This window comes from Scyliorhinus torazame, chromosome 13 (assembly GCF_047496885.1).
Source record: "Scyliorhinus torazame isolate Kashiwa2021f chromosome 13, sScyTor2.1, whole genome shotgun sequence".
NCBI lineage: Eukaryota > Metazoa > Chordata > Chondrichthyes > Carcharhiniformes > Scyliorhinidae > Scyliorhinus > Scyliorhinus torazame.
Window position 1 is genome coordinate 214,305,222 of NC_092719.1, and position 23,516 is coordinate 214,328,737.

General features: G+C 45.6%; 1 protein-coding gene across 1 annotated transcript in view; it reads right to left on the bottom strand.

Moving 5' to 3' along the window:
- LOC140388603 (MICOS complex subunit mic25-like) overlaps window positions 1-23,516 on the bottom strand; it is a 565,155-nt gene that overhangs the window by 528,718 nt on the left and 12,921 nt on the right. Inside the window, exons 2-4 of the mRNA XM_072473040.1 lie at window positions 19,627-19,702; window positions 11,573-11,642; window positions 5,373-5,502 (exon numbers count right to left, since the gene is read on the bottom strand). Of these exons, the coding sequence (XP_072329141.1) occupies window positions 5,373-5,502; window positions 11,573-11,642; window positions 19,627-19,702 (276 nt within the window). The remainder of the gene's footprint in view (window positions 1-5,372; window positions 5,503-11,572; window positions 11,643-19,626; window positions 19,703-23,516) is intronic.

Sequence of the window (23,516 nt, forward strand, 5' to 3'; positions counted from 1 at the left end):
CCGCAAACCCCTGCCAGAATCCCCTGGGCTTCGGGTATGCCCAGAACATATGGACATGGTTCGCTGGTTCTCTCGCACACCTTGCACACCTATCTTCTACCCCAAAGAAACTGCTCTTCCGGGCCACTGTCATGTGCGCCCGGTGAACGACCTTGGACTGTATCAGACTGAGCCTGGCACATGATGTGGACGCGTTGACTCTGCTCAATGCATCCGCCCAGAGACCATCCTCTATCTCTCCTCCTAACTCCTCTTCCCATTTGTGTTCCAGCTCCTAAATCTGCATTTCCTCTGACCGCATGAGTTCCTTATAAATGTCCAAAACCCTCCCTTCTCCTACCCACATTCTGGAAACTACCCTGTCCTGTATCCCCCTTGGTGGTAGGAGCGGGAAGGTTGAGACCTGTCTGCGTAAGAAGTCCCGCGCCTGCAGGTACCTAAACTCGTTCCCTCCCGTCAATTCAAATTTCTCCTCCAACTCCCTCAGGCTGGGAAAGCTCCCCTCTATCAACAGATCTCCCATCCTCTCGATCCCTGCTCTCTACCATCTCCGGAACCCTCCATCAAGCCTCCCTGGAGCAAACCGGTGATTATTGCAGATTGGAGACCAGACCGATGCTCCCTCTGCTCCCACACGTCTCCTCCATTGTCCACAGACTCTCAGGGGCGCTACCACCACGGGGCTGGTGGAGTACCATGCCAGCGGGAACGGCAGAGGCGCCGTTAGCAACGCCCCCAAACTAATGCCCTTACATGATGCCGCCTCTACGCGCTCCCACATCGAAACCCCCCCCCCCCCCCCCCGCCACCACTATCCACTTCCTAATCATGGCTATATTCGCCGCCCAATAATAATTACTAACGTTCGGCAGCGCCAGCCCGCCCTCCCCCCGGCTGCGCTCCAGCATCCCCTTAGCTTCAAATGTTTGAGGAACCTTACACTTCCAGGGTAATCTCAGGTAGACCTGACACTTTTTCAGGTGCAAAAATGACAGCCCGAGACCAGTTTGTGAGTTTGCACTCTATACAGCAAGCAATGATCTGACTGGGGTAAGCGTTATCCTGCAGGATAGTTTTAATGCAGCTTATTTCGACATCACGTTTGTATGGTGAGCAAATGGCTCAGGCCCTATTCATTAGGTTATCAATAGGGCCAACCTCACAGCTCATGAGGGTGTAGGAGTCCAACTCGTATATTGACCAGTGAAGATTGCCTTGCAATAGACAGTAGTAGAGAGCCCATTAGCAGATCTCTCAACTAGCAAAACAACGAGAGGGGGCTCATAGATCATAGAATTTACAGTGCAGAAGGAGGCCATTCGAGTCTGCACCGGCTCTTGGAAAGAGCACCCTACCCAAGGTCAACACCTCCGCCCTATCCCCATAACCCAGTAACCCCACCCAACACCAAGGGCAATTTTGGACACTAAGGGCAATTTATCATGGCCAATCCACCTAACCTGCACATCTTTGGACTGTGGGAGGAAACCGGAGCACCCGGAGGAAACCCACGCACACACGGGGAGAATGTGCAGACTCCGCACAGACAGTACACCCAAGCCGGAATCGAACCTGGGACCCTGGAGCTGTGAAGCAATTGTGCTATTCACAATGCTACCGTGCTGCCCGTACTTGGACTACTCACTAAAAGGCTAATTTGAACCTGGGATGGGGCCATTTATGCGTGTAATGAAATTCTTACATGCAGCTGCAGATTCACAGATAGCAAATGTATCATCAGCATTTCAGAAATATGTATGGGGTAGGAGGTGAGGGGTCATTCCTTCAAAGACGCATTTCACCCAAACAATAGGAATGTGATCTGGAGCTCGGCCTAGATGGGAATTCCATGGCAGCACCATCTATTTGGGTATACTTAGTGTCATTAAAGCTGGACTCAATAAGTTACTAAGTTTGTAAGTTCAATGAATACAGATTCAGATAATAGTGACACGTCTAGATTGCCGTGATATAGTCAAGTGGCACAAATGTCTATAGCTTCCCTGAGCAGCCCATTAGTGTACTGGCTAGCAGTGCCAAACAAGCACATGGGCACGGCATTGCTGGCAATCTGCAGGATTTGTTATGTTGTAGGTGTAACATAAGCGGCTTCCTTGTGGTGCACTTGACAAAGGAAGGTTCAGACGTGGAGATAACTTCAGCATGTTTATTAAACTATTTACACTTCTATTACTCGGGTTCGACACTACTGCTAATCCTACTATAGCTACCCAGAGTGACTAACCAGTTGCTGCAATCCACGTGGTGGGTGTAATATTGAATCAACCCTGTGTCTGTACTCACTGACTGTCTCCACTGGAAAAAGGCAAATCATGTGTGTGGTGTCCTTTATATATGGGTTGGTGTAATGCCCCCCTGTGGTCGTGTCACCTCAGTGTGCATCGTGATTGTCCATTGGTCGTCTCCTCTCTAACTGATCTATTGGTTGAGTGTGTGTGTGTGATGCTTCTGGTGCGCCCTCTAGTGTCACCACATCCCCACTTTTTTATATGTTCATATTTTCTGTATGCGCAAACGGACCTTCCCGTTCCTAGCGCTTCACGCGCAACTGCGCAAGTGCACTCCCTTTAGCAAGATGGCCGCCGATCAAAACTGTTCTCTGCTCAGGGATTTCGGCCTCGAGGCGAGTACTGGCACTTCTCTTACCTTTTCTTGCTAGGTGGAGTGTGTTTTCCTCACAGTATTTGCCGAATTTGTCCAGGACTGCCTGGAAATCGCTCCTGTTTTGCCCCTTGGAGAACTTGAATTTTTAAAAGATTTCTTCTGCTCTGGCACCGGCAATGGTGAGGAGAAGCTCTGTTTTTTCAAGATCGGCCACTTCTTCCAGTTCGGCTGCCACCAGGAAGATTTCAAACTTTTGCCGGAATGCCCGCCAGTTTTCGCGGAGATCGCCGTGGCACTGGAGCTGCTGCGGAACCCGGATCTCGAACATCTTGCCTGGGTATCATTGCACGCTGAGGTATGGCTATCTGGATTGAAACACCTCACTCCTGGTACCATGATTTGTTATGTTGTAGGTGTAACATAAGCAGCTTCCTTGTGGTGCACTTGACAAAGGAAGGTTCAGACGTGGAGATAACTTTAACACGTTTATTAAACTATTTACACTTTTATTACTCGGGTTCGACACTACTGCTAATCCTACTATAGCTACCCAGACTGACTAACCAGCTGCTGCAATCCACGTGGTGGGTCTAATATTGAATCAACCCTGTGTCTGTACTCACTGATGATCTGCCTCTTTCCAGTGGAGACAATGTGTGTGGTGTCCTTTATATATGGGTTGGTGCAGTGCCCCCCTGTGGTCGTGTCACCTCAGTGTTCATCGTGATTGTCCATTGGTCATCTCCTATCTAACTGATCTAGTGTCTAGTTAGCCTACATGCATTTACTTTGATGCACATCACCACATTGCAGACCTTGAATTTTCTTTGCTTAAGTGAAGAAATTCTTCACTGTGAATGTAGAAACCTCACTTAGAACTGGTTGAGTAACTCACTCAACCATTTGTCAATTCATCCTGTGCAGAACCAGTCATTGATAGGAGCCTTGGATTATAGAACGATATAGATGGGCTGGTCAGATGGGCAGAACAGTGGCAAATGGAATTTAGTAAATTTTCACACTTACTGAAAAGTGTGTGAAGTGATGCATTTTGGGGGGAACAAACAAGGCAAGGGAATAAACAATGGCCAGTAGGACGCTAGAAGGTACAGAGGACCAGAGGAACCTTGGGGTGCATGTCCATAGATCCCTGAAGGCAGCAGAACAGGTAGATAAGGTGATTCAGGAGGCATATGGGATACTTGCCTTTATTAGCTGAGGCATAGAATATAAGAGTGGAGAGGCTATAATGGAGCTATATAAAATGCTTGTTAGGCCACAGCTGGAGTGCTGTGTGCAGTTCTGGTCGCCTCACTATTAGGAAGGATGTGATTGCGTTGGCAAGGGTGCAGAGGAGATTCACCAGGATGTTGCCTGGGCTGGAGCGTTTCAGCTATGAAGAGCGGCTGGCTAGGCTGGGGTTGTTTTCCGTAAAGAGCAGAGAAGTCAAGGGGTACATACTTAAGGTGTACAAAGTTATGAGGACATAGAAAAGGTAGTAAGGAAGGGACTTTTCCCTTTTGTGGAAGGCTCAATAACCACGGGGCATAGATTTGGGGCAGGTGATTTAGGGGGTATTTGAGGAAAACCTTTTTCCACCCAGAAGGTGGTGGGAATCTGGAACTCACTGCCTGAAAGGGTGGTCGAGGCGGGAACCCTCAACATTTAAGAAGCATTCAGATGAGCACTTGAAATGCTGCAGCAGACAATGCTACGAACCAAGTGCTGGAAAAAGGGATTAAAATAGATAGGTGCTTGATGGGCAGCACAGACATGATGGGCTGAAGGGCCTCTTTTCGTGCTGTAAAATGCTATGACTCTAAGAGGTCATAAAGGAGCATCAGTTCTGGGTGTCTTGGGCAACAATACAATACATGGGCACAGCTAACCAGGGGGACAAATCTCATCACATACACCATTGGACAGCTTGTTACTTCTTTGACAGGTCGAACAAAGGTTAGATACAGTCCTGTACAAGGCCTTGCCCTTTGCAAACAGAAAGTGCACAAGACCGTCTCCTGGCATGTGCCTTTTTCTTTTCTTTTTAAACTTGGAGCACCCAATTTCTTTTTCCAATTAGGGGCAATGTAGCGTGGCCAATCCACCTACCCTGCGCATCTTTGGTTTGTGGGGTGAGACCCACGTAGACACGGGGAGAATGTGCAAACTCCACATGGACAGGGACCCGAGGGCGGGATCGAATCCGGGTCCTCAGTGCCGTGAGGCAGCAGTGCTAACCACTATGACACCGCATCATCCAGTGTGTGCATTTTTCAACTAAGCAAACACATGGTGTCAGCTGTTGCCTGGGGCAATCCCCATTGAAACACCTCAGCCAATCAGAGGCCACCTGCAAACCAATCAGCAGCCTTTTCTCAGTCAGGATAATTGCTGTATCCTTTGAAATTTGGTATTCTTGCAATTCTGACCTGATTAGTGTGAGATGAAAAGCTTTGACAACAATTCTGCTGTTACAGCAATTTCATCAATAACCTGTCAACAGAGGAATACAGAGCAGAACAGAATGACACAGCGTCCAAATTATGCAGCCAGTGGTAAAGCACCCGACAAATGGTTCCGCAACACTTTGCTGAAGAGTCGTAGCTGAGCATTAACGTTCTGCCTCTAGACCTATTGAAGTAAAGACTAGCAGTGAACTTTAATCGGAAAGGCACTGATACTATTAACCTTGTCCCTTGATCTGTCAATTCACCGCGCCCCCTCCTCCTCCCCCATTGTTTACTTACCAGTTGCTTGATGTTTTGCTGCTCCTCGGCTGAGGTTACGTGCTCTTTGAGTTCAGCAATAGCTACCACTTGTTCTTGCTGATCAAGCTTAGACAGATCTTCTTTCGCCATGGCCTTCGCTTTTTCATACCTGCAGCAAGAAGCAAGACAGAGTGTTCAAAGTTATGAACTATATTTCCCCTCTGACTTTCTCTGTTCTAAATCCCTACTTCCACCCAGTGCATAAAGCCAAAAAATATTGTTTGTCATCGTGTATTCGCCTCAAGTCAGGACAACTAGTATAGAGGACAGACCCGTCAGCAAGAGGCATTCAACTTGGGCAAGCCAACAGTAGCAGATCTTTTTTCCTTTTATACCTTGCTCCCACACCGAGCTCAATCTGATGGCTCATCTTACAATTGGTTAAACAACTAATCATTGGCTCTCCCAATGCTTCAATTCATCAATGCATTTCACAATATCAGGCCAGAAAAGCCCCTAGTTGCCACATTCCGACGCCTGTTCGGGGAGGCTCTTACGGGAATTGAACCGTGCTGCTGGCCTGCCTTGATTTAATCGCTGGCTTTGATAGCAGACCAAGGCAGGCCAGCAGCACGGTTCAATTCCCGTAACAGCCTCCCCAAACAGGCGCCGGAATGTGGCGACTAAGGGCTTTTCACAGTAACTTCATTGTGACAATAAGCAATTTTCATTTTTCATTCAGAGGAATCTCAGGTTCAATACGTCCGGCCAGGCTGTTTTAAGTCAATGGACCCAGTCTCTGACTCTCGGAACCCAAGCATAAAGGATGGTGGCTACTCGGGACAGATACCATTACGTAGCCAGTGGTAATGGAACCATAGCCCAGCACACTGTCCGAGCAGGTGTCAAAAGTGAAGTCAAGCACCAAATGTCAATTCAAGATCTCTACTTCTTCAACCAAGGCCTCTCGCACATCCATGATATTCGTCTTTCCACCGTTGCCGGCCATGCCAGCCAGCTGTCTGAGTCCTAAAGTCTGGATTTCACAAAAACTCTTTGCTTCCCTCCTCCTTTCCAATGCCCCTTAAAGCCTACCTCATTGGCCAAGCTTTAGGTCACCTATCCTAATATCTCCTTGCGCATCTGTGTCAAACTTTGCCTTACAGTGCACCTCAAGAGACTTTTCTACATTAAATGCATTCTACAGATGCAAGGCATTCTTGTTAATAGCTGAAAAGGTACTTCCAATATTATTAACCAGGTTCTCTGTCCCATCATTTCCAGGGTGCACCTGACTGATATTCCTGATTATCAGTGCCTTTGGGAAAGAGTATAAAAAGCAAAAAATGCTCAATCATTTAAGACCGAGTGGTAGGCCAATGGTGAGATTAACAATATTAATAAACCTACATTTCAAAAGCCAGCTGCTTCCACATAATAAAGATAAAAGCAAAACGCTTTAGGATATTGAAATTCTGAAAGCAGGTCATGCAGCATCGGGGCGGCACAGTGGCTGGCACTGTTGTTTCACAGCACCAGGGTCTCAGGTTTGATTCCTGGCTTGGGTCACTGTCTGTGCGGAGTCTGCATAGTCTCCTTGTGTCCGCGGGGGTTTCCTCCGGGTGCTCCAATTTCCTCCCACAAGTCCGAAAGGCGTGCTTGTTAGGTGAAATGGACATTCGGAATTCTCCACTCCAAACAGGCGCTGGAGTGTGGTGACTAGGGGCTTTTCACAGTAACTTCACTGCAGTATTGATGTAAGCCTACTTGTGACAATAAAGATTATTATAAAAAAACATATCGAATTTCATACACCATACAGATGTATGATAAGAAAATTTGGCAATGTCATACTGACCAACTACTAGCTTCACTAAAGTGAAATCTCGGAAACTTCTCAAGTATTTCCACCAAAAAAATCTAAGCAATAGGGCGGCACGTGGCGCAGTGGTTAGCACTGGGACTACGGCGCTGAGGACCCGGGTTCAAATCTCGGCCCTGGGTCACTGTCCGTGTGGAGTTTGCAGATTCTCCCCATGTCTGCGTGGGTTTCACCCCCACAACCCAAATATGTGCAGGTTAGGTGGATTGGCCATGCTAAATTGCCCCTTAATTGGGAAAAAAAATAATTGGGTACTCTAAATTTATTTTAATTTAAAAAAATTTAAAATAAAAAATCCAAGCAATGATACTTCTGAATGGAGACCAAACATAGAGACAAGTTCAGATTCTGTTTCTGAGAACATTTTAATACCCTTGGAGACGGACACTGAAGTAAGTTCACAGGAAGTACCACCTACTGAAGAAAACACTTTAAAAAGTCTCCAGTAGCCAAGTTCCAGAAAGTGGAGTACAACCCAAAAAGAACAGACGCCACCCAAGAAGCATATTCTGTGGTTATATATGTGAAAAGATTAAATGAAATAATAGTGCGAATTAACATATCTCATGTATAAATGGGTCTGTTGTTAACACTAAGAATAATTGTTGCTTGTACTAAAGGGAAAGGAGTGTTACGTATTAAAGACTACATTCCTGCTAGTGGAAAGTCACGCAATCTGTAGTGAGGTCAGCAGAGTGTTGGCGCGAGATTGCAGTTCTCCATCTTAGATTGTATGTGCAACATCTAATAAACTTTGCATCATGTTTGCAGGAAATCCAGGAGTGACACCTCCATACCTTTTCTCTTTGCGGCACAGTGAGAATATAACAGGTTGTAGTTCATTAATTGAGTTCCATAACCAGTGGCACAAGAATGTTGCAAAAATGAATAGGACGTTAGGAGTAAAGCAAAGACAAAATCTGGAAGCACAATCCTTTCTTTGGACAAAGCTTTGGTCCATGCACTTAGAGCCCACTTCTGCTCCTCTCACATGGTGAGGGATTTAGAGGTTATCAAGGAAGGCAATATAAGGGGTAGCTCAGTAGTTAGTACTGCTCCCCCCACAGCGCTGAGGACCTAGGTTTGATCCTGGCCCCAGGTCACTGTCCGTGTGGAGTTTGCACATGCTCCCAGTGTCTGCGTGGATCTCACCCCCACAACCAAAAAGGTGTTCAGGGTAGGTGAAACGGCCATGCTATATTGCACCTTAATTGGGAAAAAAAAATAATTGGATTCTCTAAAGTAAAAAAAAGGAAGGCAACTTAATTCAACATAGTTTAAGGGACCTTAATTATTGACCTAAGTTTAAGAAAACTGGACTTCTTAATTTGGAAAAGCATGGATTTTGCAGGGCAAAGATTGAGGTCTTTAAATTAATGAAGAGATTACATTCTATCTGGGTGGATGGATGATTTCAGCTTTGTAAGCAGTGACCTTAAGCTCTAAAGAGAGAGGCTTTCTTAACCACAGCTCCACAGTTGCAGCAGAATACATTTTATGCATTATATGGCATAATATTCCCATTGCTCTAAGACAGTATATCACCCAATTTACTGTTAGCAATGCCAGGTTTGCATCCTAAGCAGTTAGAAATATAAGAGGTTGAAATACACAGTGAAATAAGTCAGCATGTGAAAGAGGAAAGCAAATTGAGGTTGAGGGCAAGGTCCCCCATCAGAACCCCAGTTCTGATATTTGTGCTTTTTTCTTCACCCAAAACATGAGTCGCTCTTTCACATGCTAATAATCCTACTGTGTATTTCCAGCCTTTTGTGTTTTCATTTACAGATGTCCTGACTCACATCCTCCCTCTTTGTTTCTGGAGGTGAGAAAAGTAATAGAATGTGAATTAGAAGAGCAGAATTTGATTTCCTTGGAGGGGATAAAATGCTTGGAACCTATTTCTCTGGCAAAGCCTCTGTTCATTGCACATTATAACAAGGAGACTTGGAAATTAAATTGCTATGAGGTATGTATTAAGGAATCACAAATACATTAAAACAAAAGCACGCACAGGAACTGAATTTTTACTTTGTTTCTCCTAATGAGCAATTGTTGCAGCCCTCAAGGGGGAAAGACAGAACAGGAACAAAACAGGCAGTGCTGCAAAAAGCAAAGTCACGGGCAGTCAGCAGTGAAATTAAGTAATTGCACACAACTAAATTCAGACAGTCGCTGTAGGTCTCACTGCTAAACTCTAAAACAAAAAAGACCCTTTTAAAAAATATAGGATTCTGCCTCTTTCGCCCTTTTCAGTGTCTTTAAGAAGGACCTGGTGTTCTTTTGACAGGTACCCATTCTTTATGTAAAACCTGGCAATGAGTGTCCCCTCTGGGGACAACCACAGGCGTTTTTCAGACAATACTTACCTATTTTTGTACTCCAGTCCCTTTGAAATGAAGGCCAACATTCCATTTGCCTTTCCAATTATCTGCTGAACTTGCATGCTCGCTTTTAGCGATTTATGCACGAGGACCCCCAAATCCCCTCTGTGCTGCTGTTTTCTGCAGTCTTTCTCTATTTAAATAATATTTAGTTATGGATTCTGAACAATTATAGATTTTGTTCTCGTCTCCTAATTTTCAAAATTATTGGATATTAATATGAGGAAATGTGTTCACTTCAATTTCAAACACAATATTTTTTTTAAAATTTAAAGTACCCAATTCATTTTTCCAATTAAGGGGCAATTTAGCGTGTCCAATCCACCTACCCTGCACATCTTTGGGTTGTGGGGGTGAAACCCACGCAGACACGGGGAGAATGTGCAAACTCCACACAGACAGTGACCCAGAGCCGGGATCGAACCTGGGACCTCAGCGCCGTGAGGCTGCAGTGCTAACCACTGCACCACCGTGCTGCCCACCAAACACAATATATTAACAATGAGAGCTCCTGGGGCATGTGTAATGGGCTTACATATGGAGTAAAACTCCACATGCTCGTCTTGTGGCCTATCTAAGCACAACCTCTCAAAGAGACCTTGTAAATTTGGCATGGCCTTACTCATCGACTAACCTTGGTGCTGCTTTTCCCAACTATGTGCGTGCATGCGTCCAACTTTGCTCTCAGTAGCACCCTGACCAATTAAATTCTTTCTCCCTGCGAGGACCCGGGATCAATCCCAGCCCTGGGTCACTGTCTGTGTGGAGTTTGCACATTCTCCCCGTGTCTGCGTGGGCACTTTAAAGTGGTTGCATTTCTGCTTGCGCTTTTATCACCCCTTCTAATCTTTTATCAATCTGGTGTCCATTTCTTACAGCCAGTGAATCATCTTGGGCAGACTCTTACAGCAAAGGTGCAAGATGCCAAATAGATGCAACTTGTTGTCCCACAGGATTCAGTTGATGACAGCAACAATTTAGTTACCAACTCCTGAATGAAGGCCGATGGAACACCCTGCCAATCAACTAGGTTACTAAACATTCCAATTTCACGACAGGATCGGGTAGCATCATGGCTATTTTACTGGACCACTAATCGAGAGGCCGGAACTATAGAGATCCCAGTTCAAATCCCACCACACCTGCTGATTGAATGAAATTAAATTCAGTTGTGAAATAAATCTGGAATTTTAACAAAGCTAGTATCCATAACTATGATTGCGAAACTACTGATTGTTGCAAAAACCCATCTGGTTCACCACTGCCCCTTAAGGAAGGAAATCTGCTTTCCACTGTTTGGCCTATTGGTGATTCCCTACCCATAGTAATGCAGTTGGCCTTTAACTTCAGTTGCATCTGTAGGAAAACTAGTGATGGGCGATAAATGCTGGCCTGGCCACGTCGTGAGACTAAACAAATAAATAAATAAATAGTGTGAATTAAATTTCTTGTATTTGATAATTACAATGCTGTCTTCATTTTTTTCCCCAAATTGATACATAGATCATTCTGAGCCAAATAATGACTCTCCTCTTTATGTGCTACCACTTTTCTAATGTGGTAAACACAGCGGCCAATTTGTGCACACCAAGTTCCCACAAACAATAATTGAATACACAATCAGATAATTTTTGTTATTTCAGGTATTGACTGAGGGGAAAAATGTTGGCCAGGATACCAGGGGAACTCCACAGCTCTTCTTCCAATAGTTCCCTGGGATCATTTGCATCCGTCCAGGAGGGCAGATGGGGGGATACTTTTTGGAAAGCAATGTGCTTCTCATTACAGAATATCATTTCTGCACGATTTATTATTTTTCACTATTCAAGGCTGTTATCACTAACATTGCGATACTGTCCACATGCAACACAACAGGAGAGCAATTGTCTGACATCATAATGTTCCATTGATTAGATTGAAACATCAGGAGAGTGTTTCAGAAAGAAAAGGTAGTTTCAGCAAGTATGTCTTACCTCCTGTACAACTGCTCTTCAGTCCCGGAATGCTTCAGTGTCACACTATTGCCCCCTTGTTGATCAGGTCCTATGAATGTGGAAACCAGTAAACAATCTCAGTAATAGCTTTCCTAGTCTGCAGACTATAATGAAATTGATCCTATGAAACTCACAAACCATTTTGTACCCAGGTACATTAGTGCTGTCGCCTTGGGACAGTTTCATAATTTCAGGTGGAAAAAGAAACATTAACTGTACTTGTCTTTTTTTTTTAAGTGTTAAATTGCTATTTTACTCAATCTCACTTTCCCTTTCCACGAGCATAACTTTGGAAAGGGGTGAAGGAATCCCATTTCTAACCCATGGAGTCCAGGGTTCCTGGGGCTCAGGATTCCTGGCACATAAAAAGAGGGAAGAGGGGCTGGATCCAGGAGCCAAGTTCTTTTGCAGCACAGCTTGTGGGCCGTGAGGAAAAGGAGTACTTCCCCCAGAAATCTCAAGCCAACCTCTTCACAGGCCACACAATTGGATCCTGCCAAGTCAGACTTCTTTAAAATCGTGTATTTACATTTAATGTAGTAAAGCATCCCACATAGAAGAGTAAACAGACACTCGTTGTCAGGAGGTGGTGATTAAAGGTTTGAGGAAAGAAGTCTTAAAGGGAGAGCGAGATGGAAATGTTCAGGAAGTGAATTCCAGAACTCATGGAAAAGACATTTGGAATGCATGCTACACAAGGACACAGCTGCAACACAGATTTTCTGGAAGACTGTGCAGCTGGAGGAGATTACAGAGATAGGAAAGAGAGAAGTTACTGTGGTGGTAGTGTTACTGGATTAGTGATCAAGTGACTCTGGCTGATGCTCTTGGGATAGGGGTTCAAATCCCACCATGGCAGTTGCTTGGTTTTCAATTCAATTAATAAATCAATTAAAATAAAGCTAGCCTCAGCGGTGCTTACCATGACAGCTATTATTGCTGGTCACAAAAACTCATCAGGTTCACTACTGCCCTTTAGAGGAAGAGATCTGCCATTTTCACCTTGTCTGGCCTGCACGCGACTCTAGATCGACTCTTAACCACTCTCGAAAATGGCCTAGCAAGTGAAATTAGGGATGAGCAACAAATGCTGGCCACGTGGCGATACCCACATCCCGCGAAGGAATAAAGGAGATAAGGAAAGCCGAGGCACTGAAGGCATTCGAAGATGATAATGTTAAACTTGAGTTACTGGGGGCACAGCAGCCAATGCAGGTCAGCAAACACGGGGTGGGCGGGACTTGAGTGATAGATGAGTCGTAGCTTATAGGGAGGGGATGGTTGTCCAGCCAGGAAACAGTGTATTCGTCATGTCTGTAAGACGGTGGTAGAAAATGGGCTGAAACAGGTATGGAGATGGGTGATATTACAAATATGGAAGTAAGATGTCTTTGTAATGAGGTGGACAAGGGTCTGAATTGAGTGCCCTCCACAAGGCGAGTTTGGAGACAGGGTATTTAATCGAGCAAGTGCATGCCTGCAGAGCTTCAATAAATTCTGGAACAGGAAGACTCATGAACGTCCTTCTTGCCCCCCTGCCCCCCCCCCCCCCCCAATTGGGGCAATGGCATGCAGGGGAGTTGATATTTGGGAGAGCTCAAAGCACACAGTGCCTGAATGAGGGACGGGCACGGGGAGAGAGAATACCACTAAACGACACTTGCCCATGCTGCTTAACCCTCTCCCCAGCTTTGCGACCCCACCCTGCCCTCACTCCCCTGTAACCTTGGCCCCTTGCTGATCCTATTCCTGTGGGATTGCATTGTTGGCAGCTGCTACTGCGCCCGCTGGCACTGCCTGCAATGGAAATCTGCCGATTTCTGATTGGACAGCAGCTCTTAAGGGAGGCATGCAGGACCTTGATCCCTGGGAAGACCAACTGCTGGTCACTTAACTGCCTGATTGGCAGATAATACAGTGGAATTACCCCAAAGCGGGTGACATAGGGCTCTCAGTGGCTCTCCAGCCAGCAGGCGAAACCAGTCGTCTGGAGCTCACCTCAGGAATTACAAGGTGGGTTGATTTGATGTCACATGTACTGAAGAACAGTGAAAAGTATTTCTCGGCGGCCGAGGAATGTACACAGTACGTACATAGTAGACACAAGAATAATCAACAGAGAACATTGACAAATGGTACAGACAAACAGTGATTGGTTACAGTGCGGAATAAGGGGCCAAACAAAGCAAAAGTGAACAATTTGACTCAATCTGAGACAGTGCTAGGGAAGGGGAAGAGATGGAATTATTAGCATAAGGTACATAATTTGTAACAGCAACCAAAAACAATAGCTTCAGTCTTCCAAACCTTTCAACAATTTTCTGATCAAGCAGAGTGTGGAAAGACAATAAAGTTGGGATTAGGCCATAAAGTTTAAAATGTAATTTTCAGGACATATTTCTTATAACATCCAATATTTACAAGATTTTTCAACAAAAGAATGAGGTTTGCCTCCGAGCAAACCTTCCAAATGAGAAATTGTACGTGGCCTTGGCAAATCCCAGTTTTATTCCACAAAGTTCAGGTTTGCTGCCAGAACCAAGTCTATTCAGAATTCCCTAGTATTGAACCAGTCCAAACTGCTGAATTCAGACCTGTTAATCATTCCTGATTGAATAGGCACAATGGTGCAAACTATTGCATCAAATGATCATGAACAAGAGGGGTTGTTTTGTCTGGTTTCCAAGCTCCAGATAGTGCTTGATCAAATACAGTTTAATTAGTGCCTGGAACAATGCTCCTGTCTCCTGATTAATAATCCGGCCAGGTCCCATAAGCAATTTGCCTGGAGGCCTCCACTTTAAAATTGTATAGTTTCTATTTCAGATTTAACTATTTCCAAACTACACGAGATAAATTGTGGCCACTTTTCAATGCTCCGTGTGATCGCAGAACAGAGTTATAGAACGATACACTGCAGACGAAGACCATTCAGCCCATCACACCTGTGCCAGCTCTTTGGTAGAGATATCTAATTAACCCCACCGCCCTGCTCTATAATCATAGAAGTTTTCCCCCTTCATGTACTTATCCAATTCTCTACTGAATGTTATGACTGAATCCGCTTCCATTGCTCTTTTAGATAATGCATTCTATATCACAATTCATTGTGTGGAAAAATATTTTCTTGGGTCCTATGTTGCTGAAACCGCATGAAATGCATTCGGTGTGCTATCTGATGGGTTTACTCATAATGTAGGATCTAAAAGAGATTGTAGATTTAATTTTGGAGCCTACTGAGAAATGTTTCATTTTCTGCTCACAGAAAGCTTTCTTTACCCAGAGCGTTCTATTCAGAAAAGTAATAATGTGCAGCTAGAAATCCATGTTCGTGCTTCCTATCCGCTTTATCCTGTCATTTCTCTATCTTCTGACCCACAACTGCTGACCTCAATACTTCTAATATTGTAGCAATCATCACCTTGTGTGATAAAGACTTAACATTCATATCGTCCTTTCTCATAAAGGTGTCAGCTGGGCTCACTCATCTCTGAGTCAGAATGTTGTGAGCGCAAGTCCCACTCCAGGCACTTGATCACAGAAACCAAGCTGACACTTCAGTGCAGGGCCGAAGGAGTGTGTTATTATCCGAGGTCCCTTTCAAATTACCTGAGGCCCCATAAGAAATAGGAACAGGAGTTAAGTCCCTTGAGCCTGCTCCACCATTCAATAGGATCATGGCTGGACCGATATTCCTCATATTTCACTTTCCTGCCCTTTCCCCGTTACGCTTGATTCCCTTACTGATCGAGAACCTATCTACCTCCGCCTCAAACATACACAAGGACTCTGCCCCCACAGCTCTCTGTGGTAAAGAGTTCCAAAGACTCACAACACTCAGAGAAGAAATTCCTCCTCATCACAGTCTTAAATTTGCCCCCCTTTATTCTGAGACTGTGTCCTTTGCTCCTAGACTCGCCCAGGAGAGGAAACATCCTCTCAGCATTTACCCTGTCAAACCCCTTAAGAATCCAGTGAGATCACCTCTCATTCTTCCAAATTCCAATGAGTAGAGTCCCAACCTGTTTAACCTCTTCTCCCAAGGCAATCCCTCCATACCGGGGATCATCCTAGTGAACCTTCTCTGAACCGCCTCCAATGAAATAATATCTTTCCTTCAATAAGGGGATCACAGTGCTCCAGAAGTGGTCTCACCAGTACCTTGCACAGTTGCAGCAAGACTTACAAACTCTTAGGCTCCAACCCCCTTGAAATAACAACCAACATTCCATTGGCCTTCCTGATTACCAGCTGTACCTGCGTGCTAGCTTACTGTGTTTTGTGCACAAGTAACCCCAAGTCCCTTTTGTGTTGCAGCTTTCTGCACTTTTTCTCCATTTAAATAATCCTGTTCATTGGTTCTCCCTTCCAAAATGAACAATTTCACATTTTCCCACACTATACTGACTTTGCCAACTTTCTGACCACTAAACCTGTCAATATCTCTTTACAAACTGTTTGTATCCCTCTCTCAATTTGCCTTTCCTCCTATTTTTGTGTCATCTGCAAATTTGGTGACAGTACATTCACTTCCTTTCTCCAAGTCATTGATATAAATTGTAAATAGTTGCAGTCCCAGCACTGATCCCTGTGGCGCCCTCCTGGTTACAGGTCGACAACCTGAAAAAGAACCCCTTATCGCCACTCGCTGTTTCCTGCCCAATAGCCATTTCTCTATTCATGCCAATATCCTACCTCCAACACCATGGGCTCTTATCATTTGACTTAACCTTTTGTGAGATACCTTGCTGAAGATCTTCTGGAAGTACAAACAAAACACATCTACTGGTTCCCCTCGATCCACTCTGTTGGAGACTTCCTCGAGAAACTCTTATAAATTAGTCAGACACAATATCCCTTTCATGAAGCCTTGCTGACTCTGCTCGATCAGATTAGGATTTTCCAAATATATTATTATTTCCTTAAGAATTGATTCCAACATTTTTCCAACAATAAATGTTAGGCGAATCGGCCTATAGTTACCCCGGTTTTGCCTCCCTCCCTGTCACATTGACAGTTTTCCAATCATCCAGTACTTCCCAGAATTCAAGGATTTTTGGAAAATTACAACCAATGCATCCACAATCTCTCTAGCTACTTTTTTTAGGATCCTAAGATGCAAGACATCAGGGCCAGGGGACTGATTTGCCTTTAGCCCCATTAGTTGGTCTAAGACTACTTCTCTAGTGATGGTGTTTAATTGCTCCCCCATATTCTTTAGTATGCGGTGTTCAGAGTATCTTCCACCATTTAAAGGCAGCATGGTAGCATTGCGGTGAGCACAACTGCTTCACAGCTCCAGGGTCCCAGGTTCCATTTTCGGCTTGGGTCACTGTCTGTGCGGAGTCTGCACATTCTCCCCGTGTGTGCATGGGTTTCCTTCGGGTGCTCCGGTTTCCGCCCAGTCCAAACATGTGCAGGTTAGGTGGATAGGCCATGCTAAATTGCCCTTAGTGTCCAAAATTGCCCTTAGCGTTCGGTGGGGTTACTGGGTTATGGGGATAGGGTGGAGGTGAGCGTTTGGGTAGGGTGCTCTTTCCAAGAGCCGGTGCAGACTTGATGGGCTGAATGGCCTCCTTCTGCATTGTAAATTCTATGTAAATCTATTAATGGGGTGTTCAGAGTAGCTTCCACCATTTAAGGGCAGCACGGTAGCATAGTGGTTAGCACAATTGCTTCACAGCACCAGGGTCCCAGGTTCAATTCCCGGCTTGGGTCACCGTCTGTGTGGAGTCTGCACGTTCTCCACGTGTGTGCGTGGGTTTCCTCCGGGTGCTCTGGTTTCCTCCCACAGTCCAAAGATGTGGTTAGGTGGATTGGCCAAGCTAAATTGCCCTTAGCGTTGGGTGGGGTTGCTGGGTTACAGGGATAGGGTGGAGGTGTGGGGTTGGATAGGGTGCTCTTTCCAAGAGCCAGTGCAGACTCGAAGGACCGAATGGCCTCCTTCTGCACTGTAAATTCTATGATAAAGACTGATGCAAAATATCTGTCTAACTCCTCTGCCATTTCCTTGTTCCCCATAACTATCTCCCCAGATTCATTTTCTCAGAGGCTTATGTTCACTTTGACCTCTCTCTTTATTTATTTAACGCTCTCTTCAGTGGTTATATCTCGCACTCGTTTCCCCTCGTAATTTATGTTGGATTTGGAATTTATCCCAATCTTCGTGGCTATCACTGACTTTTGCTTCCTTATATGCTTTTTCTTTCAACTTAATACTCTTCTTGACTTCCCTGGTTAGCCATGGCTGGTTTACCCACCCCCCTTTGAATCTTGCTTTCTTAATGACATATATTTCTGCTGAGTCACAAATTACCTCCTTAAATGTCTGCCGCTGCTTGGCTGCTGTCGTTTCTGCTAATCTATCCACCCAGCCCATTTTAGTTAACTCTATTCTCATTTCATTGTAGTTCCCAAAAACAGTTGCTTCCAACCCACGTTTCTCACTCTCAAGCTTAGTATTAAATTCTAACATGTTATGATCACTATTTCCTAGGGGATCTATTCGGAGGTCATTTTCTTTGTATTGTGGCCCTATTTGCCTCTCGTCCTTGATTACCCTGTCCACCATTCTTGCATTTTACAGTTCTTTCTTTTATTAGGGAAGCACGGTAGCACAGTGGTTAGCACAGTTGCTTCACAACTCCAGGGTCCCAGGTTTGATTCCCGGCTTGGGTGACTGTCTGTGCGGAGTCTGCAAATTCTCCCCGTCACTGCGTGGGTTTCCTCTGGGTGCTACGGTTTCCTCCCACAGTCCAAAGATGTGCAGGTTAGGTAGATTGGCCATGCTAAATTGCCCTTAGGTTAGGTGGGGTTACGGGGATAGTGTGGAGATGTGGGCTTAAGTGGGGTGCTCTTTCCAAGAGCCAGTGCAGACTCGATGGGCTGAGTGGCCTCCTTCTGCACTGTAAATTCTATGATTCTACTGCCCTATGTCTCTTTCCCTTGTCACTCTGCTTCGATTCCCATCCCCCTGCCATTCTAGTTTAAACCCTCCTCAACCACACTAACAAAAACTCGCTCTTGGACATCAGTCCCAGTCCTGCCCAGGTATAACCCATCCAGTTTGTACTGGTTCCACCTCCCCAAAACTGGTCCCAGGAATCTGAAACCCTCCACCTTACACCATCTTTCCAGCCACGTATTCATCCGATATCCCCTTGAGGTCGGAATATTCAAACAGCTGGGATATCCTTTTCCCTCAACCAAAATCACTGAAATAATGTGGGCATAACCCTACTTCTGCTACTGAGACCTTGCTGTACAGAAATTGACTGCAGCACTTCCTACATTGCAACATTAACTACGCCTCAAAATGTTGCAAGTGTTTTGAGCTGTCCTGAGGTCATAACAGGTGCTATGTAAATGCAAGGTTTTTTCTATATCTCAAAGGATCTTTTATCCAATGAATTACTCTGAAATCTTTAAGGCAAACATGGCAGCTATTCTGCACACCACAAAATCCCATTTGTAACATTGGTACAATGGCATGAATGGCCAATTAATCAATTAGCAAAGCATGCGTGGGGTGGGGGGGATGGAAAAGAGATCATAGAATTTACAGTGCAGAAGGAGGCCATTTGGCCCATCGTGTCTGCAGCAGCCCTTGGAAAGAGCACCCTACCTAAGCCCACACCTCCACCCTATCCCCGTAACCCCACCTAACCTTTTTGGACACCAAGGGGAATTTAGCATGGCCAATTCACCTAACCAGCACATCTTTGGACTGTGGGAGGAAACCGGAGCACCCGGAAGAAACCCCACGGGGAGAACGTGCCGACTCCGCACAGACAGTGACCCAGCCGGGAATTGACCATGGTGCTGTGACGCAACTATGCTAACCACTATGCTACCGTGGTATTAAGGTGTCCATTAAATTAAAAATATTGGTCTCGAGCCAGTGGAACTTGATTTTTTTTCAAATTGTGCAGTCAGATCTTTAATTTTCCACTGAAGCAATGGCAGCAACCCCAATATTACACTTAGAAATAATGTTTCACGTCAATACCATCTTTTACCAGCCCTTCACATACCTGCAGAGATGGAGCTTGATGACTCTGACAATGGTTGAGGAAGATCCTTCATTCGTGAAACAAGGCTTTCAGACAGCTGTAAAGAAAAACGCCTGGTAAGACTATGACATTCTTTGCATAAGCCCTTCATCGTGAACTTGGCTACTTTGATTGGGACAAGGAAAGAGGGCACCTAGATAGAGAATCTAAAATTAAACATTTTGCAAAATTAAAATCAGTTCCAATCCCCAATGGCACAGTTTGCGTATGGTGTGAGAGAGAAACTGCTTCAATGGTTATTGGCTACAGAAAGAAAGTAGACGACTTGTATTTTTATTGCTTTCCATCATGGAGCGGCACAGTTGCACAGTGGTCAGCACTGCTGCCTCACAGCTCCAGGGACCCGGGTTCAATTCCGGCCTCAGGTGACTGTCTGTGTGGTGTTTGTACTTTCTCCCCGTGTCTGCATGGGTTTCCTCCGGGTGCTCTGGTTTCCTCCCACAGTCCAAAGATGTGCAGGTTAGGTGGATTGGCCATGCTAAATTGCCCCTTAGTGTCCAAAAGGTTAGGAAGGCTTATTGGGTTTTGGGTATAGGGTGGAGGCTTAAGTAGGGTGATCTTTCCAAGGGCCGGTGCAGACTCAATAGGCTGAATGGCCTCCTTCTGCACTGTAAATTCTATTATTCAATTAACTCTCAGAAATTTCCCAAAGCAATTCAAATACAGTGAATTACTCGAGTGCAGTTACTGTTGTTCTGTAGGTAAATACACCAGCCAATATGCACAATCCAACAGCTCCCAAAAATCCATGAGTTGAACGGCCAGGTAATCTGTTTGAATGATGTTGGTTGAGGGATGAGTATCAGGCAGGAAGAGCTCATTACAAGTTTCAGACTGTGCCATTAAGCAGAACCGTCAGAGCAATCGGGCCAGGCCTCCATTTTACCTTTCATTTGTAAGGTGACCATTCTGGCAATGTAGCACTCCTTCAATATCACAGAGTGGAGACGAAGGATTAGCAATAACACACGCACTCACAGCCCTCTGGTATCTCACCAAAGTGTCCAATTGCAACTGTCAGCCTGGACCAGGAGTGCAAATGCTGGTTCAGATCACAGTGGACAGGACTTAGAGGTGGTATGTGGCTGGTCCTGGATTCAGGCCCCAGTCTGAGTTACAGTACAGGCAAATAATTGGCAGTGGCATACACTCCTGTGTCCTGGCTGATTATTATCCCTTGACCAATATCACAAAAACAGATTATCTGGTCATCTAGCACCTTGCTGCTGTGGGATCTTGCTGTATGCAAATTGGCTGCCATATCCCCCACGTTACAACAGTGACTAAACTTCATACAAAGTGTTGTGAGGTTGTGAAAGGCACCATATAAATGCAGCTTCTTTCTTTTCATCTTTAATGCCCGGGAGAGCTTGGAGGAAGTGGAAGCATCAGCAGATTGCAGGCGCTACAATTTGCTCCAGGGCTTGTAAAAAGCAGAGTGTCCGCCCTTCTCCAGGGCTACAATTCAGTCGACTGAAGGAAGACATGAGCAGTGCCCCAATTCACGAGTGATGCCGAGTGAACCTGGCAGGAAGCACCACAGAAAGAGAGCTCGACAAATTCAGCATGTTCGTGAGAGAACAGGCCAAGGAGACAACTGGAAGAGAAGGGAAAATGAAAAGCGATGGTAGCACACAACCTGCAGACAGTGACATTCACTCACTTGCCTTCAAGTTTCAAAAGATCTCACCTTGAGTTTTTAAAAAGACATTTCTGCCCAAATCAATTTAATTTAATTTTCACTACAAGCAGTGTAGTGCAAGTTTCCCCTGTCAACTGTCAAAAACAATGAGTTTTAAATAACATTAACGTCACATAGCATGATCGGATCAGAGTGACTGTGAAAGTAATAAAACAGTCTACATCTCTGATGGAACCTATAATTGAATATCTCATTCGTTATTCAAAAAAATGCCATCACATTGAGTACACGACTCTTTGCTCTGTCAGCCCACAAAGTTTATTCAATCTATCAGAAAATCCCTCCCGAGAATTCTCTTCTCGTGATCCCCTCGCTCTTCTGCAGATGGCAACTAGTGTTGTAATGTAGTCTTGTCCAACTGAGAGTTGGGAAAATGGCACAGCTAACTCAGCTGCCCACGACAGACATGCTGTAACTGAGTACCACTGGATTGGAATCAGCAACAGATACATGATTAATGGGGCTTGAGAGTGGGACTACCATATAAAATCTGAAATTAATTATCTATTTGGGACTAAAAAGGGGGAGGGTGGGTTAAATTTTACATTCACAACTTTTGCTCCCTTATGGATCGAGATTTTTCTAAATAAGGGACCTGGCAGCATTCTACCAGGGCATTCCTATGAGCAACACCACCTGCAAGTTCCCCTCCAAGTCACTCACCATCCTGATGGAAATATATCGCCATTCTTTCACCATTGCGGAGTCAAAATCTTGGAACGCCCTCCCTATCAGCATTGAAGGTGTACCTACACCAGGGGATAAAGGGAATAAATACACCTAGGGGATGGTTTAGCACAGTGGGCTAAACAGCTGGCTTGTAATGCAGACCAAGGCCAGCAGCGCGGGTTCAATTCCCATACCGGCCTCCCCGAATAGGCGCCAGAATGTGGCGACTAGGGGCTTTTCACAGTAACTTCATTGAAGCCTACTTGTGACAATAAGCGATTATTATTTAAAGCATTAAGCTGACTTCCGGTTCTGGCGATGACCAGCTAAGCCGCACGTTTCGGCAGCTCCAGCTCGAACAGACCTTCGGGCTATTTTAAGAGCCCCAACGGGGAATTTTTTCAGGACGAAACCCGGTGTGGGGTGAGGCAACAGGGAGTCCCCCCCAGCAGAAAAGAAAAATATCGGCGGCGGCGGCCAGATCTCGAAGAGTCCTCGAGGGCAGCGGCAGAAGGAAGAAAGGAGCAAGATGGCAGCGGAGGGAGCCCAGGCGACATGGGGACCGGACCAGGATGAATTCTTAAGACGGTGTGTGGAGCTGCTAAAAAAGGAGGTGCTGGCCCCGATGCTACAAGCAATTGAGGGGCTTAAAGAGACACAAAAGGCCCAGGAGATAGAGCTCCGTGTGGTGGAGCCGAAGGTAACGGACAACGAGGACGAGATCCTGGGCCTAGCGGTCAAAATGCAGACACACGAGGCGCTCCATAAGAAGTGCACCGAAAGGATTGAAGTCCTGGAAAACAGATCACGGAGAAAGAACCTCCGGATCCTGGGTCTCCCCGAGGGAGTAGAAGGAGCTGACGGCGGGGCTTACGCGAGCACGATGCTACGCTCGCTAATGGGTGCTGAGGCCCCCTCGGGCCCCTTGGAAGTGGAAGGGGCCCATCGGGTCCCTACGAGGAGACTAAAGGCTGGAGAACCACCCAGGGCGATGATCGTGCGATTTCACCGCTTCAATGACAGAGAGGTGGTTCTGAGATGGGCCAAGAAGGTACGAAGTAGTAGATGGGAGAATGCGGTGATACGAGTGTATCAGGATTGGAGTGCGGAGGTGGCGAGAAGGAGTGCGATCTTCAATCGAGCCAAGGAGGTGCTGCACAAGAAGAATGTGAAGTTTGGGATGTTGCAGCCGGCGCGATTGTGGGTCACGCACCAGGAGAGGCATTACTATTTTGAAACGGCGGAAGAAGCATGGACCTTCATTAAAAACGAGAAACTGGATCAGAACTGAGGGACTGATGTTGGAGGGGAAACGACAATGCTGATGTATATAGAGGTGTAAATTGGGGAGGGGGGGACATTGAGAAATGTGGGCGCCGGTGGGGGAGTAAGAAGGGACACAGGCGGGGGATGGGGAATGGGAGTGGGGCGGTAGGGGGAGTGCGCCATGAGGGGCGGGACGGTTCTAGAGAGCGCAGGG